General features: G+C 32.5%; 1 protein-coding gene across 1 annotated transcript; it reads right to left on the bottom strand.

The window, feature by feature from the left end:
- Window positions 1–14913: 14913 nt before the first annotated feature.
- Window positions 14914–17781, bottom strand: LOC120077336 (GDSL esterase/lipase At2g40250-like). Its single transcript, XM_039031218.2, has 3 exons — window positions 17155–17781; window positions 15871–16144; window positions 14914–15104 (listed from the first exon to the last, which is right to left on the bottom strand). The coding sequence occupies exons 1-3, from the start codon at window positions 17779–17781 to the stop codon at window positions 14914–14916; spliced, it is 1092 nt and encodes a 363-aa protein (XP_038887146.2).
- Window positions 17782–19277: the final 1496 nt, after the last annotated feature.

Genomic DNA, 19277 nt, shown 5'->3' with positions numbered 1-19277 from the left:
ATGTCGGACATCTATAATTTTTAATATCTATAATTTCGGGCATCTAAGATTCCGATTATCTACATTTCTAAAAAACAAACGGCTCCTAAGGGTATTTTTTGAAACTTTCAAAAGTTTTAAGATTATTTTCTTACAAAAAAAAAATCTAGAGTTTAGGGTTATTTTGTATAATTTAACAAACACTTAAAACGAGCTAACGAGTATATTAGATTTCTATTAATTTTCTACCCTAAGGGGCCCAACCATAGCCATCCTTTTCTCTTTTTACTCTGTCAAACCCCTCCAGTTTAGTTGTTACTTAACCATCGCCATTATCATTGTCGCCGCTGCCGACTTCAGGTAATTCGGCCCCTTCAGTTCACTATCGTTTTACGCTTTGATGATTTCCATGGATTCTTTAATCATCCATCGGCCATTGCTTTTCGAAGATCACTATAACACATTCAAAAGATTTTAACTTTTTTTTTCACCTTTAGCAACGAGGATATCAGGTCCACAAATCTTGTTCATGTGAATGAAGTTAAAATGTTGATATCAATAATATCCTCTATTTATTGTTTTGGCTTTATCAGAATTTTAATATAGGGTTTAGGTTTAAAATGTTTCAAAATGACACAGGGAACTGATCACAAAATGAGGAGAAAGCTTATTAATGAAGTGATCAGCACACTGATCCTTATATAGAAGATTAATATGTGAAAAGAAAATAAACAACTTGTACAACTGAATAAAACAATGTAAACCGACCTTTTCTCAGTTGTAACTAATACAAAAATATATAATTTTCCACCTTAAAAACTAATCTAATTAGCTCTCTTAATACCCACCCTCAAGCCTATGTGATGAGATGAGCACACATTGAGTTTCTCTCTTAAAGGTAGAAATTTTGTTGCCGAGAGAGGTTTTGTAAAGACATTTGCAATATGTGCATCAACTGGAAGATGAAGTATTCAAATTTTCTTCTGTTGAACTAAGTCTCTGACAAAGTATATGCCAATTTCAACAAGTTTAATATGAAAATGAAGTACAGGATTTGTATTTAAATGTACCACACTTAGACTATCACACCAAATAGTTGGAGACTACCATAACCGAGCATGTAATTTAGTAAACAAAGAATGTAGCCAGATTAGTTCTGATGAAGAAGTGTCACGCTTCTATACTCTACCTCTGTACTTAATTTGAATATCATTGTTTGTTTCTTTGAAGCCCATTGAATTAAATTTCCTCCAAAATATATGTATACTCCAGAGGTGGATTTTCTATCATTTGGATCTGAAGCCCAATCTGCATCTGCAAATCCATGAATATTCAAATCCTTTAGCTTTTTGAATAGCTAACCATGTTCAATAGTTCCTGCCAAATATATAAGAATGCGCTTCACAACTTGCCAATGAAACTTAGTAGGAGCATGCATAAATTCACATACTTTGTTGACACTGTAGACAATCTTGGGTCTTGTCAAAGTTGAAGGACTGTGAGGTCTGATGCGGAAGCAGAATCAGTCCCACTTTTCAAAATAAAACTTAGAGAACAACAATTATGCATATATCACAGAGATTTACAACATGCTTATGAAACAAACAGTGAAGGAAATTAGGGTTAGTCACACTTATCCTTGAAGTCAAAACTTCATGAATTCCTTGTTGAATAGCCACGGAATATCCTCTTGATTATGAACTAGTACAGTAACCCACCAAGAGGTAATCCTCTGTATTCTCCGTAGGGGAGAATTAGCAAGAGGTATGGACTTTACTAATTTTTGGGAGTGGGAGAGGATTTGAGATGAGATGATTATTATTTATTTATTTTGTAGAAAGAAATTGCATTGGGAGAAGACACTGTAAACTTCTGTGAAGAAGATGAATGAATAACCAAACGTACAACTTCTACTCCGATGATTGATTGAGGAGAGAAAATAGGGAAGAGAGTTATAACTTTCTCCTAAATTAAATTAAAAAAATAATTTAATAAAAGTTATATATATATATATATATATGATAATCAACTTATCATATAATATATATTAAACTATATGTTATATCAAATATAACACATAATCTATAATTTTTATATTTTATCAAATACAATGTAACCTATAGTTTGAATTCTTTCAATCAATCATGGTATTTAATATAAATCAAATTTATATTAAATTTAATTATATGAATCCAATCCATATAATTAGTATTTGAATCATATTCAAATATTTAATTCCTTTCAAAATAAACTTTACATTATAATGTATCAAATACATTATATTAACTATATCACATTTAATTAATTTAAATTAATTATATCATATATTATTAATTCTCTCGATTAATTTGAACAATTCAAACTAATCCAAAATTAATTCTCAATAATTCCAGTTGAGCTACAGAGGAGACCTTATGGACCTATAGATTGAAGCTCTGATGGTACTTGAATAATTAATTAAACTCTCTTAATTAAATTACTCAACATCCATTAACTGTTGGTCACTCATTAAAGACTAACAGCTGCACTCTTTGCACTACAGGTATATTTCTGTGTCTATTAGATATAACCAGTCAATAGTGTGATGATCCTTCACAAATCGCTCATAAGTACAGTTAGGCCAAAATTACCATTTTCCCTGTAGTTACATCTAACTTTTTAAGTACAACTAATCCCTCTAATGAACAATAAGTCATAGTCTAACTATCACCAAACCCTTCTCGAGCCAAAAGAGGGTGTGGTGCCACATTGTTCAAGCCCCAGAATCAGTTCTTAAGGGAACAATTTTTCTACTTACCTCGAAATTAGGGAGGGAGTGAATTCTGTCTTGAATAGCTGTGTTCCCAGCTCCCTAATCAAACAAATCCCTAAAATGGTAGGTATATTGAGTCGATGATCTGGAACCCATGAAAATCAAAGGATCGTCTTCATAGGCAGGAGTTCATAACTAACTCAGGATTCAGGTCATGTCACCTATGGTCATCCTGATGAAATGTAAGTCTCTATTATTAATGATGTTATATAATGAGATTATTCATTTCGTGGTCGGTCTTATACAAATTCTTTTGTATAGAACACCCTCGCTCACATGTCTCTACATGAATGATCAGGGTCAGATCATTTGTAGAACTATACAACAAACATCTACAAAGCGGATCGTATTCGTAGTGTCACAAAGATAAGGTATCCAGTCTTATCTATCTACTATAGACCATTTAGGTTATCACTTAAACATGATCCACATGTATATCTCTACATACATTTTTAAGCTACAGAAGATAACCTTGGATGTTAGTTTGTTGGTTTTGTGGGTTAATGCTATTAAATGTCAAATAAAATACCTTAGATTTTATTAAATAAATAAATTGTTTGTAATTTAACTATAAACTACAGGACCCACGAGATTTAACGCATTAACCCCAAAAATCTCCCACTTGTCCTAGGGTGTACATCATAAAATTTATTCTAATATAAAAGTAGACAAAACAAGAAACTATGACATAAAATGCGCCCAGTACAAAATCTCCCACTTGCCCTGGACTAGATATGGCATGTCCTGTAGACCCATCCTCTGCAGTGACCCTCAAACACCTTAGTCGTGAGGGCTTTTGTAAATAGATCAACAACGTTATGCATCAAAGTTATTTGTGTGACGATCATGTTCCCTTGATGCATAATCTCTCGAATGAGATGATACTTTCGTTCTATGTTTTTCCCACGTTTGTGACTCCTAGTCTCTCAAATATTAGCCACAACACTACTATTATCATATTAAAGAATGATGGGTTTAGACATGTCTGAAACCACTTTAAGATCAGTCAAGAACTTCCTGAGCCATACAAGTTCCTTAGCAGCTTCACAAGCCACTACATATTAAGTCTCCATAGTGGAGTCAGTAATGCACCCTTGCTTGGTGCTCCCTCAGACTACTGCCCCTCCGTTAAGAGTGAACATTGATCTTAATGTGGATTTCCTAGAATCCTTATTAGTCTAGAAATCAGAGATCGTGTATCCAGTATGGATCAAATCCTTAAAACAATACACGAGCATGTAGTTTGTCATTCTCCAAAGATACTTGAGGATGCTTTTAACGGCGGTCCAATGATCAAATCTTGGATTAGACTAATATCTACTAACTATCCCCACTGCATAGCAGATGTCAGGTCTAGTACATAACATCGCATACATCAGGCTACCAATAGCTAATGCATAGGGGATCTATCTCATTTCCTCAACCTCTTGAGGTGTCTTAAGACATTGTTCCTTAAACAAAATAAATTCATGCCTGAAAGGGGCAAAGCTCTCTTGGAGTTCTGCATCGAAAACTTGACAAACATCTTGCCAATGTACGATGCCTAAGACAGGGCAGCGTTTTGTTCTTTCAATCTCTAGAGATCTGAATGCCTAGAACAAACAATGCTTCTCCTAAATCTTTCATTTGGAATTGAGTCGCTAGTCAACTTTTAGTTTCAGTCAGTAGACCTACATCATTCCCAATGAGTAGGATATTGTCAACATACAACACAAGAAAAGCTACTAAACTGTTAATGATTCTCTTGTAAACATAAGGTTCATCAACATTCTAGTTAAATCCATAAGATTTGATCGCAATATCAAATCTTATATTTCAAGATCGAAAAGCTTGTTTGAATCCATAAATGGACAGATTAAGCCTGTAAACTTTTTGCTCTTGCCCTTGGGTTATGAATCCCTCAGGCTACTCCATATATATAGTCTTCTCAAGATTGCTATTCAAAAAAGCATTCTTGATGTCCATTTGCCAAATCTCATAGTCATAATATGAGGCAATAGATAGGAGTATCCAGATAGACTTCAACATGGCAATAGGTGAGAAAGTCTCCCCGTAGTCGATTCCCTCAACTTGGGTATAACTCTTTGCCATAAGTCTAGTCTTGAAGGTTTACACCTTCTTATCAGCACCCCATTTTCTCTTACAACCTATAGGTTTAACCCCATTAGGTTGATCTACAAGATCTCAAACTGAATTGAAGTATATAGACTCAATTTCGAGATTCATAGCTTTAATTCATTCATCTTTATCAATATCCTCTATTTCCTTCTTGTAAGACAATGGATCCTCAACATCTCTGTTAGCTACAATAGCTAACGAATAGGCGGGTTCAAAAACCTTCCACTATGTTGTGGCTCCCTCAACATTTGAGATGGATGTGACTTACTAGATGATCTAATTCAAAAACGCTTGTTGAGGTATGGTCTTTTCAACAACTCTTGTTAAGGGTTCAGTAGTTTCACTGAAAAGTTCATTTAACACTATCTTACTGTAAGGCTTATGGTCCCTTATGTGGTTTTCTTCTAAGAAGGTAGTATTTGTCAACAAAAACACTTTATTATCTTTAGGATCGTAGAAGTAACCACCTCTTGTTCCTTTAGGATAACCTACAAATAGACACAATTTTGAACGAGGTTCCAATTTCTTAGGATTTGTCTCAAGCACATGTGTTAGGCAGCCTCAGACCCTGAAATGATGTAAACTACCTTTACAACCATTCTATAATTCCAAAGGTGTTCCAATGACACTTTTGGATGGAACGTAGTTCAAAATGTAAGTTGCACCCCAAAACGAGTCAGATAAGAAAGCATAACTCATCATAGATCAAGCCATGTCCAACAAGGTTCGATTTCTCCTTTCTGATACACCATTCTGCTGAGGTATACTGGGTGCCGAGAGTTGGGATACAATTCAATGTTCTATCAAATAGTATTGGAATCTTAGATCCATATACACTCCACCTCGATCAGATCAAAATGTTTTAGTTGTTTTATTTAATGTATTTTCAATGTTAGCCTTGTACTCCTTGATCTTTTCAAGAGTTTCAGACTTATGTTGCATTAAATAAACATACCCATATCTAGAATAATAATCAGTAAAAGTGATGAAATATTCAAACACTCCTCTTACCATAACATTCATCGGACCAGAGAGGTCCGAATGTACAAGTTCTAATGGTTCTTTGGCCCTGTGACCCTTTCCAGTAAAAGATCTTTTAGTCCTTTTACCGTTAAGGCATGACTCACATACAGGTAAAGAATTTTCTTCTAACTCACTTAGAAGTCCATTCTTGACCAGTCTTTCAATCCTATTGAGAATTACATGTCCTAATTTTAGGTGCCAAAGATGAGCATCTTCTATAGAAGAGATTTTCTGTCTTCTATTCTGAGTTACCGAAGTTTTAAATAGTTCAGTATTTAGGAGAGCTTTTGTTACTAATGACCTTAACACATAAATATTATCTTCTAACTTAGCAAAATAAATATTGATACCATTTTGTACATAAACATATTATTTACATTAAAAGATAATGTATAATTTTGTTCAAATAAACACTTTACAGAAATTAAGTCCCTCTTTAAATTAGGAACCACAAATACATTTTCTAATAAAATATAATTTTTCTGTACAGTAAGCCAGAGACCTCCCACTACCCTAGCAGAGACAAGGTGCCTAGTTTTTACACGTATTGTCATCTCACCAGGTGTCAACTGTCGCCAGGAATCATTTCCCTGAAATGAACAACAAACGTGGTTAGTGACCCCTAAATCTATTATCACGGCTGAATCATCATTCTCCACTAAACAAGTTTTTAATACAAGTAAATCGTATTTACCTTTTTTTTTTTCCAAGTATTTGAGACAATTCCCCTTCCAATGTTTCTCCTGGTTGCAATGGAAACAAATTTCCTTTGCAGTCTTGGCTTTCTTGCCCTTTTGGGCAGCAGCTAGTGAGTTAGCTTTCCTTTTTCCACCTTTCTTCTTCTTCCACTTTTTGGTGTCGGAAGAGGAAAACACAAACTTAGTTCTAGAGATCGAACCTCTGAATAAATTTTTAGAGAACGAGGCAACATTTGTCTCATCCTTCTGTTCCTCGACATTCATCAAAGATTGGAAAGTCTGCAACTCATTGAGCAAAGTGGTCAAGTTATAGTCAATCTTGTTTATAACATCATTGCTACGAAATTGTATGAAACTTTCAGGAAAAGCTTCCAAGATGAAGCTAATTTGACTGGCCTCATTAATGACAGACTCGTTCATCTCAACCATACTAAAATGGACCATCATGTTGAGAACGTATTCTCGAACAGAGCCCTCTTTTTACATATGGGCATTGAAGATGAATTTAAGAGTGTCATGCCTGAGTTGAGCGGACGGTTGTACTCCATGATCTCATAGGTAGTGAGCTGGGCTCATGCTTCTTGGCCAAAATATATGCTCGGGCCTTTTCATTTGCCCTTACCCAATGCTCATATGCCTTCTGAACGTTTCGAGTGACATTTTGAGCTGGGACTGGAAGACATTCCTCCACCAGGACAAATCTTAAGTCATCGATGATCAGAACTATATTGATTGTATTTTTCTAGGTGATGTAATTATCGCCAGTTAATTTGTCGACGACGAGCATATTCAAAGTTGTGGAAGTCATATTGAAAATTGCTGAAACATACAATTTATTTATTTTAGTAATCCATGCATTACCCACTCTCGAAAAACCAATCAAGTTTAGCAAAATAATTTAATGTACCCTATGTGACATCTATTTGGCAATAATGTTTCAGTGAGGCAGGGTAAAAGCCACTGTAGGGTGATCAGGTACCCCTTCACTGAAATGAGACCATCTTAACTAATATACAGAGCAACTCCTTGTTTCTGTAAATATTAGTCACCATTATTCGGTCAAGAAATTTTTAACTAGCTCAACATTTTCTTGTAAGTGTAACCCCTCATTTTAGACTCTAGAGTTACACCCCAATGAGCTAACCATAGGAAAAAATCGATTGGGACAAAAACTAAAGCACCCCTATCCATTTTTGGAGTTTGAGTAAATAGTCATGCAAATTTCATCTGTAGGGGGACATAAACAAAGATACCTCAAGGCCGAGCAAGAAAATTTACTACAAACTAATGGAGGCCATGGAATGTGCTGACACACATCCCGCTCCCATTTACTATAAACACTTTCTCCATTCTTCTTAATATTGACCTATACAAACACCACTCGTAAGGGGACACAAGCAAAGGTGTCTTGAGGTCGAGTATAGGTCTCACGATGTGAACTATGAGGAAGAAACGTGGAAAGAAAAAATGAAGTATCATATACCCCATTTTTCTCCCACTGAGTGTTTTACCTAGGTTAATTTTACTTAAAAAAACATGACTATTTATTTTATAAAGTGATTGTTTAAGCTTGCCCAAAAGTAACACCTACTTTGGATAGTTAAAGTTTTTTTTATTGATATTCTTTAAACATTTTAATAAACTTTAATCAATAATTTCATGCTTAAATCTATCTAATTCACCTTCTATGTCAGTTCTCAGGTAGAGGTGTTCTGTTTCCGTCAACTTAAATACCTTAGCCTAGACAGAACTAGCCTTAGACAAAGGTCCCTCTACATTTTCTACAATTTTAGTCTTTTATTAAAACCAATTTAATCCTATTAAACTGATTAAAAGATTAAACTAATTTCAAATCATATTAGAAATATTGTGATTTTAGGTCTATGTTAATCATATTTTAAACTATTTAAAAAAATGATTTTAACCTAAGTTTGCATGCAATTCTGAATTATTGATTTTAATTTCTAATCTTATTTAATTATAACGATTGTAAAATAAATGAAACAAATTAAAACCATACATTGCATTTGATATCATGGTTGGAAAAATTATAACCATGATAAAGTTACCTAAAGTATGCTTCATGCAATTCCCATTTCATTTTTTAACATACATAATAGTTATATACTAAAGTAATGAAATTCATAATGACATTCATCCATACATTCTAACTATATAGTATAACAATTATAATATAATGATGCATGATAATGTCATTAATGCATGCAAACATGTATTATAACATTTATATTATATGATGCATGAGCATGCTAAAAAATAAATCATGCAACTATATTACGACATTTATAATATTCATGATGCACGATTAAATGCATAACCTATGGTGAGATTTTTTATATGGCATATATTATGACATATATTAATAAAATTAAACCATACATCAAATGCATAATTTAAAGAACAATATATAAACCAGGATTGGACTACTAAACAATTAATTAAATTAATATAATATTTATATTAATTCAATTAATTAAAAAACTAATTATTACAACAAAAGGGTTGTTGAATCGGACACAAAAGCTCAAACCAATCAAGAACCCCTTGAACCAAGCGAACCGGACCGCCCAAGCTTCACGAACCGCACGTTTTTTCCGTCTCGGAGCGTTGCAACACTAAGAAAAAATTTCATCCACCTCTTCGCAACGTTGCAACGCTAGGGCACAGCGTTGCAATGCTGTTGTACATTTGCCTATTGTACAGTCGTGAATTGCTCCGATTTGGGCCTCATTTTCTCTAGAACTTCACCAAAAAACTCACGAGCAACTTAAGACAATAAATTATAGCCTTGATTTATTAATTAATGCCTAAAAACAAAAGTCTCTTACAAACCAATTTGAAAAAAAAAAAAAAAAAAAAAAAACTACACAATCCAATCTCGAAACATCCATAATTACAAATCATTCATTCATTAACATGAACAACAATACAGTAATACAAATCACACTATACATAGTGATTTAATTCTAGAAAAATAAAAATTGATACAAAAAACCTGGCTCTGATACCAATTGAAGGCCTGTGGGGTCCGATGCGGAAGCAAGATCGGTCCCAATTTTCAAAATAAAACTCAGAGAACAACAATTATGCATATATCACATAAATTTATAGCATGCTTATGAAACAAACCGTGAAGGAAATTAGGGTTTGTTACACTTACCCTTGAAGCCAAAAACTTCACGAATTTCTTCTTGAACAGTCACGAAATCTCCACTTGATTATGAACAAGAACAGTAACCCAAAAATGGCAACCACTAAGAGGTCATCCTCTGTATTCTCTGTAGGAGTTGAGAATTAGCAAGAGGTATGGGTTTTACTAATTTTTGGGAGAGGAGAGGAGTTGAGATGAGATTATTATTATTTTTACAGAAAGAAATTGCGTTGGGAGAAGACACTGTAATCTTCTGTGAAGAAGATTAATGAATAACCAAACGTACAACTTTCATTTCCACGATTGATTGAGGAGAGAAAATAGGGGGAGGGAGTTATAACTCCCTCCTAAATTAATTTAATAAAAATTTAATATATATATTATGATAACCAACTTATTATATAATATATATTAAACTATATGTTATATCAAATATAGCACATAACCTATAGTTTTTATATTGTATCAAATATAATATAACCTATAGTTTGAATTATCTCAATCAATCATGGTATTTAATAGAAATAAAATTTATATTAAATTTAATTAATTTAAATTAATTATATCATATATAATTAATCCCTCAATTAATTTGAACAATTCAAATTAATCCAAAATTAATTCTCAATAATTTCAATTGAGCTATAGATGAGACTTATGAACTTATAGATTAAAGCTCCTATAGTACTTGAATATTTAATTAAACTTCTTTAATTAAATTACTAACATTCATTAATTGCCGGTCACTTCACTAAAGAACAACAGTTGCACTCTTCACACTACATATGTATTTTTGTGTCAAAATCGCTCATAAATACAGTTAGGCCAAAATTACCATTTTGCTCGTGTAGTTACTATGACCAAACCCCTCTTGAGTCAAGAGAGGAATCAGCCCTTAAAGAAACAATTTATCTACTTATCTCGACATTAGAGATCTCTAGAATGGTAGACATTCTAGAATGAGTGAATTTCTTCTTGCATAGCTATGTTTCCAGCTCCCCAATCAAAGGATCTGGAACCCATGCAAATCAAAGGATCACCTTCATAAGTAGAAGTTCATAACTCACTCAAGATTCAGGTGATGTCACCTATGGTCATCCTGATGAAATGTAAGTCTTTATTATTAATAGCGTTATATAATGAAACTATTCATCTTGTGGTCCGGTCTTATACAAACCCTTTTGTACAGAACACCCTCTTTCACATGTTTCTGCATGAATGATCAGGATAGATCATTTGTAAAACTTTACAACAATTATAACATCTACAAAGCGGGTCGTATTCGTAGTGTCACCAGGATAAGGTATCCAACCTTATTCATCTACTACAGACCATTTAGGTTATCACTTAAACATGATCCATCTATATGCCTTTACCTACATGTTTAAGCTATAGAAGATAACCTTGTATGTTAGTTTATTGGTTTTATGGGTTAATGCTACTAAATATCAAATAAAATACCTCAGATTTTATTAAATAATTAAATTGTTTATATGTTACAATTACAAACTATAGGACCAACGAGATTTAAAGCATCGATCCCAATAAAATTTACATATTGTAGTGCCCCTAACTAACTCTTATATAGTCTAACATCATCAAAATTTTCACCATGGTAAGCTAAGAAAACCGACCCACTAATCATTGAAGTAGAGATGGAATTTGCTTCTTACATTGGAATTTGCTTCTTACATTTTGGCTTTGTGCAATAAATCTGACACATATTTATTCTAAGAAAGAAGTAATCCCCCTGCATATGGATATGATACCTCAACACCGAAAAACTATTGTCGTTGACCAAAATCTTTAAGAGAGAATTGATTATTCAAATAAAAAATCAACCTATCAACCATTTATGATGAATTGTCAATATATATATATATATATATCAGAACATAAAAAATAAAAAATAAAAAAATAAAAACTCCATTTTTCTGATATACAAGTAAAGATGAATCTTGCTTTAGAATTAACAAAACCTAATGAGTGCAAAAAAGAAGTTAATCTTTCAAACTAGGCACATGGAGCTTATTTCAATCCATATAAAGCTTTCTTCAGTTTACATACCAATGTAGAAGATGAAGAATCAATCATACCTGGTGGTTGGGCCATATAAACTTCATCTTCTAGCACTCAATGAAGAAAAGCATTGTTTATATCAACTTGCCTTAACTTCCAACCTAGTACAGTGCCAAAGTGAATAATACTCAAATTATTATAAGCTTTACCACCAGAATGAACGTCTCAATATAATCCATAACTGCTACTTGATTCTTATTCCGACGATTTGCATCATCACTATTCAATATAGGAAACGAAGTTGAAATCTACTTTGATGAAGCTTGCGTAGTCAAGTTGACTGAGCGTATAGTACCATCAAAGTTTACCGAAGCATGCCTTTCGGTTCGATTTTCTTGAACTAACAATTGAGAGTATACTTTTTATAAAGAAGGATATTCTTCTTTGTCTGTAAGTGCTGAAACCGTGGAGTCATATTCAAGACCCAATCTAGCTAAGATATGCATTACATGATCTTCATGGGATATCTTTCTTCCAGGAGCCTTCAAAGAATCAACAAGATTCTTGATTTTCTAAAAATATTCTTCTAACTTTATATTTCCCTTCTTCATTGCTTCCAATTTTCCTTTTAGATCAAGAATGTGCACCATGTTTCTAGAAGAAAATCGGGCATTAAGCACACTCCATATTTCTTTTGCTGAATTACAATCAAGCATTTCAGAAAAGTCTTTCGACATAGCTCTCAGAAGCCACGAAACAATCAAACTATCTTGTTTGATCTAGTAAGCATATACAAGATTCATCGTTCTTGTGATAGAAGAGTCAAACTCAGTGGTGATGAATTTCGATGGAGCCTCTATGAGGACTTTACAAGCACAAAGTCGTGCGCAGAACAAATATAAATACCGATTGTCAAGAAAAGGTTATGCTAACTTATTTGAAGAAATGGTAAGAGTCGTCTTTTATGCATATAACTACTTACTGGTGGTTCTTGTCCTTATATGTGTGTCTGCATATGGGAAGGATACAAATTATTTAACTATTTTTGAACTATTTGAGTGTAGAAAAAGGGATCTTCTATTGAAAAAGCTACTCAAATGCATAGAAAAATAAAGATGGAAAACATAGAAGCAGAGGAGGTAGTTTCTCATATGTAAGTTATTGATCTTTGTTTAGTATAACAATATCTCTTAGAACAGTTTGCAATTTGTAATGTATTGTATTTTAGGATGAGTCCTCCAAGGATGTTGATACTAAGCCTAAGGAGCCCATGAATCCTAGTTGTGATTATGTTTTGACTCGAACATCGGAGAAACCGAAGGGAGAAGAAGGTTTGAGTAATCCCAGCGCAGGCTTTATTGAGACAACAAAATCTAGTCTTGAACTAGAGAGAATGCAAAAGAATGAAACTGATTAGATGGTCGGAGCGTTATATCGACGCGTTGAGGAGTTGTAAGAGAAAGTACGACAACAAAGTCCAGTTTCCTCCCAATTCCGAGCAATGGCAGTTGTAATGAGCAACATTCAGAAGATGAGGTCTTAGGACCTGTTAATAAGGATTGGAACTTGGAAAAGGTGATCAAATTCTTTCCAATGATTTACAAGTCATTTGAATTAATCTTTCCATGTTTCATCGGCAGGACAATTGAAATGTTAAACTCATGGAAGGATGTTTTGTACAGCCTTCATAAAAAGTAGCTGTTTGAAGACTATGAAGGCATTTACCTTAAACCAATACTTAGTTATTGAAGGGAGTTTTGGTGGGTTCATGAGAGGCTCTTTTCAATGCCACTTTTGAGTATTGTCTTTTGAATCTATTTTGTAGTTGTCTTAGATTCTTATTTAACTAATGAAAGCTAGTTTGGAAAAGATGTTTACCAATGACAAGTCAACATTGTCAAATGGGAAATGTTCTAGTTCACAGCTTGAAAATTTTGTTATGGTAAAGTTGCCCTTTTTTCACTGGTATTGCATGTATTGTATTTCACTCTAGGGAGGAAACTTCGCAATCAATTTACATTCTTTATTACAATTATCATCGAAAATCATCCAAACATTAATTCTCATACGAGTTTTAACCGACGATTAGAGTATATACATAAACAATTCTAAAATAAAGTTTTGATTAAGAGTCTAAATTGATCTTCAATTTTAAGTTTTATATGAAGCATGTAAACGGATATAATTACAAAAGTGTGTTCAAATTGATATAATTATTAGTTCATGATTTAAATTGATGTAAACACTAAAGTTTAAGATTTCCGTTTGCTATAGTAATGAAAAACAAACTAAAATGCTACTAAACTCAGACATCAAAAATTAAAATAGTTAAGTTTGAAAACTCAGACATCTTATAAACCAACTTGTTACTAAATCCAACTGTCCTAAAAGTGTAATTTTTAATTACAAATCTTTGGTTGGGTCTAAAATCTCAATCCAATCGTGAAGGGAATTTTACCTAAATTATGAATCTGTCACTATCTTTACCGTTACTAATTTTCAACCACAATCAGATCGAGTACTCTTCATTTCTCAATTAGATTGCACGATTACAGATTCTAAGGTGGGTCCCACAACTCATTACGATTATGAAAAGTAGGTAAATAACAATAAAAGTTATCAATTATGACCCACTTTTTACATTACCATGGATGGATTACCTTTCACCTTGAATAAAGGTGGCCTAAGTTATTTTTATGACCCGCATTATTTTCACCCTTGACCATATGTTTAATCTTACAAAATATAAAACCAAATAGGTGTCAAATCATCATTTAAATAAAACCTAAGCAATATATAGTTATGTTGCCAAAATTTTTATAATGTTTTTAGAAACTCAATAGACAATGCATCAAAACTTATTATCAAACTAATGCATAATATGCATATATGCATATAACTCAAGAGCAACAGTAGTAAGGAATTTCCATTTAAAACATACCTTTTATTAAACTATGGTATGGCAAAAAATCTGAATCAAAATCAGTAGCAGAGATAAACCCTAAAAAAAAAGAGTAATGGAGAAAGAAGAAGGAAAATTTTTGAGAAACAATTTTAAAAAATGAAAAAGAAAATTAAAACTAAATAAAAAATTAAGAAAGGTGGGGGAGTAAGGTGGCTGCAGATTGATTGGCAAGAATGGAATAAGCAGCTTGTGTAAGATGAACAGCATCCCAGAATATGAATTTAGAAGCATCATAACATATGGGAGATAGAAAATTGCACATTGGACCCATCTCCATTAACCCACTTCCACAGCACCCTTTACTTGTTTCCTCAAAACCTACCATTTTACACAAAAAAACAAAAAACCAAATTACAAATAAAGTAATTAAAATCAATATGAGATACAATATATTGCAGCTTATTATAAGAAAATACTAAATTATAAAATATACGTCGTTTCAACTTGACCTAATTTTTTTCTAACTACCTTTGTTCTTTCAAAAGATTCAATACTATCCTTGACTTTTTTATACGTGTTTCAGAACTACCTTTTAAGCAAAAATCTTTAAATGTTGAATGAAAAGTCGACATATGGCAAAACCTAGATTGAAAGCCTTCTTGTTTTTCCATGATCGACATAATTTTCTTCTCCATTGTTTATCCAATTTGGCCAATTTGGCCAATTTTGCTCTATAACTCCTATTAAAAACAATAAGATGCTTTTGGACGTTTCTTTCATTTTTATCTTGGACTCTGTCATCCTTTTGTCATCCATCTAGTTGTTCGATCACAGTTTGTTACAACTTTGATAGTTAGTACACAAGTATTGTTTTTTTTTAATTCAAGCAAGTTTTTCCCAATTCACAACACATTATACGACTATACGTATGCTACAACAGGTTTTGCCACATTAACTTTACATCCAACATTTTGAAGAATTTTTGTTTCAAGGTAGTAATATAAGAAATGTGTATGAAAGATAAATGACAAGTTCAAGGTTTAATTAGTAATTTAACCTAAAAGGGGGAAAAGGAATTTTTAGAACTTGACACAAAAAAATCATGCTTAAAAGAGAAAAGAAGGGGTTTCTTGAAATTTCTTACCATATTTAGAAGGATTAGCTACCATGTCCATGATAGGGCCATAAACATCAAGATACACCACTTTAGCTCCCACCAAGCTTGCTTGAAGCTTAAAGGTAAGAGCTTTGAGCTTCTTGTTGTAAGCTTGGCAGTCATTGTTTTGCTTCTTGTTGCAAAGGCGCTGCATCATGTGATCACTTGGAATTAAGCTTCCCATTGTCACTTGCAATGGAAGACACCCAATTGGTGGAACTCCCACCACTACCATCTTTCTTGCTCCTTTCTTGTAAAGCCTCTACAATAATTTTCATTATTCTCATAAATATATTTGAGAATTTTCACAAAATTAATTAAGTTTCATGAGTTGCTCTTCAAAATGTCTACTTTCTAGAGATTCTTCAAAATTAGGGTTTTCGTTTTCAATATTTAAGTTTGAATCTTTTTTAGTTTTCAGGGGAAAACATACCTTTTTTTTCAAAAGAAAACATATGTAAGAGCTTCATTGAGAGACTAGAAAAGTCTCTAATTGAGAAAATAGTAAAAGCATCATAATTACAAAATAGTGCAGAGGTACATAATAGATCGATAACAATCATGTTTCCGGCACTGGACATGCGTCAACCCCCATATATGGTCTTACGACTTTGCGATCCCCACAATGCATTGGCATTCGAAATCAAGATATTGGAAGGCATTTGCCATCTATTTTCACTGTTCAACTCTTTGACAACACAAAAAAAAAACCATTGTTCAACTTAGAACGTTGTGAGTCGGTCCATATCCGGTGTGGGCGTCAATTCTGACACAAGGTACTAGGTTTTGTGCCTAGTTTTCTTTTGGTTCCTACGTTTTAAAATTTTATACTTCAGCCCTTAAATTTTGAGTTTAATTTCAATTTAATCAAGTTTCAAAATTTTATAATTTTACCTTTGAGATTTGTTTTTTTTTTTGTTTAATTTGACCCATAGAATTTCAAGATTTACTCTTTTAACCTCAATTTTCTTTTATGTAAATAATTTTGATAGTGACGAAAAGTAAGGAAACTTCATTAATTACAATTATTTTAATTCTTTTAAATTATTTAATAAATTAACCCTAAAAACATTATTTAGTGAAAAATATATGAGACCAAATTGAAACAAAATTCAAAATATTTTGAAACTTAATAAACTAAAAAAAATAAAATTAAGTGTAATATTTTGAAACCTACAAGTATTTTACATAAAATCAAAATTAACCTAAATTGAATGGAATCACACAAAATTAGGTTTAAAATTGAATGCAACAAATTAAATTAAAAATCACCTGAACGACGGATCGAAGCTTTTGAAGCAAGAAATCATGGTAGCCAGAAACAGAAAACTGCAGCATTCTCGTCGGCAACATATAAAGATTATACAACAAATCATTCGTCCCCACACTAATCACAAACAAACCTTTCTTCACCATTTCTTCTCCCTTTCTTTCCCCCACCATCTTCTTAATCCTCACCATCGCTTCCTCAAAGTAATTCAATTGACTCTCTAAGTCCAAAACATTCGACAAATTCGCCGTCACTTCGTCCAGCCCGGTCCCGGCCGACCCAAAGCTCACTCCGCCGAGTAGGTCGATGTCGGTGAGAGACGAGTCTAGGTACGCTGGCAAGAGGTCGTAGAGTCCGAGGGTGGAGGATATGTAATCGGTGGTTAATTTTCCATCGGAGAATCGGCCGGAGGCCACGTGGTCTGGTAAGGCTCGGCCGTACGGGAGGTGGTCGGCGCGGAGGAGCGTGGCGATGTGGTTGTTGTTTCCTGGATCGACTGTGGAGTCTCCAAAGGCGAATATCGCTGGAATTTGAGATGACGGTGACGGCCATGGAGCTGTGACTGGGAAGGGGATTTGGAATAGAATAGTTATGGAGAGGGCCAAAACGACGGCATTTCTATGTGACATTGTTGATTAATTTGTTTTCTCTTTTAATGATTTGGTTGAAGAAGAAGATCTTAACTAGGAAAGATTGTGAGAGAGAGTGTTGATATTGATAAATTAGGGTTAATTAGTCTTCATTATTATACTTTGTGAACTTTAAAATTTTTAGTGTAACCCTTGAATTTGATTTTTTTTTTTTTTAATAAATAAACAGCCTTAAAGCAATAAAAAAAAATTTAAAGAAAAACAGATTTATTAACAATTTGCCCTGTTTTTTTATAATGATTTCGTTTCTAAAAATTTTGATTTCAGGTTTGTTTTTCTCAAATTTTGTTTACTGTAACTTTTATATTCATAAACAAAAAATTGTGTTTTTAATTATAGGTAATTAGAAGAACGGAAACAAAATTTTAAAAACTACTCTTTTTTTTTCAAAACTTTCAAAATGTGGTAGAGTGGATAACCTAACAAATTTGGAAGTAGTTTATGATAAGCTTTTAAATCTTTTAAAAGATTTCAAGGGCATGTTTAATAACTATTTTTTTTTTTCAAAATAAAAGCTTATACTCTATTTCTTTCCCTCATAATTTTCTTGGTTTATTTTTTTAACATTTTAAAAAATCAAGTCAGAATTATTTTAAAAAACTTAGATTTTGAAATTTATACCACCAAATTGTGAGAAAATTAAACCAACATAATCCTTAAAAAAAGAAAATAACTAAACGAAAAAAAAATAAAATAGTAAACATAAGTATAATTCAGTCAACATGAATTTGTCTTGAAATATGAGATTAGATCTCATCAATTCATATATAATATAAATGTAGTTTTTATGAGTATATTTATAAAAACCAAACTTATGGTTTTTCTTTCACCACTTTTAATATTGGTTTTCATTTTCTAAATAAGCATTTGGATTCGTAACTAAAATTTAAAGATTATTTAAAAACTTAATTTTTTAAATTATAAAACAAATGCACAACCTAATCTTTTTCATCTCCATTTTCTATTTAGAGAATATTCAAACAATTAAAAGTTCATTATAATGAAAGTTTAGATTTTAAATTTTAAAATATATAATATGTTTTTCAAGTTTTCTAGAGTAAGAGAAAAAATAATGTTTAAATTAAAACATTAGATTAAGTTCAAGAATGATGTAGTTTTTAAAACTAATGATAAAAATAAGATATCTGAAAAAAATTCAAAAATAAAGTGGCTAAAGAAGAAACTTTTGACAAAAATAAGGTTGTTTTAATGTACACGAGTTTCATTAATCTAGTGGCCGATAGACGGCTTCCATGTCATAATACTCGTGGACCATGTCCATGAGTGAAAATCATAATTGTGGACTCCGTCCATGAGTTAGATTTTTTTTCCCTCTTTTTATCTTAAATGAACTTTTTTTTTCTTTTTTCTTTTTTCTTTTTTCTTTTTTGTTTCATTAGTTTCATTGATTAGACTTAATGTCTCTCAAGATTAAATGTAATTTCATTAGTTCATTTATTTTACGATAAAAGTTC

The sequence above is a fragment of the Benincasa hispida genome, chromosome 5, assembly GCF_027475165.1.
Source record: "Benincasa hispida cultivar pf3 chromosome 5, pf3_genome.v1.1, whole genome shotgun sequence".
Taxonomy (NCBI): Eukaryota; Viridiplantae; Streptophyta; class Magnoliopsida; order Cucurbitales; family Cucurbitaceae; genus Benincasa; species Benincasa hispida.
Note: the sequence above shows the minus strand (reverse complement) of the source record. Positions and strands in the feature narration are given on the sequence as shown.

What these genes read in the sequence shown, in the direction of transcription:
- LOC120077336 (XM_039031218.2), bottom strand. Translation starts at nt 17,781, where the DNA reads ATGTCACATAGAAATGCCGTCGTTTTGGCCCTCTCCATAACTATTCTA. An exon ending in AGCTTCGATCCGTCGTTCAG is followed by an intron (nt 16,145 to 17,154) that starts GTGATTTTTAAT and finishes AAATTATTGTAG; the next exon opens with AGGCTTTACAAGAAAGGAGC. An exon ending in AGCTAATCCTTCTAAATATG is followed by an intron (nt 15,105 to 15,870) that starts GTAAGAAATTTC and finishes GTAAAATGGTAG; the next exon opens with GTTTTGAGGAAACAAGTAAA.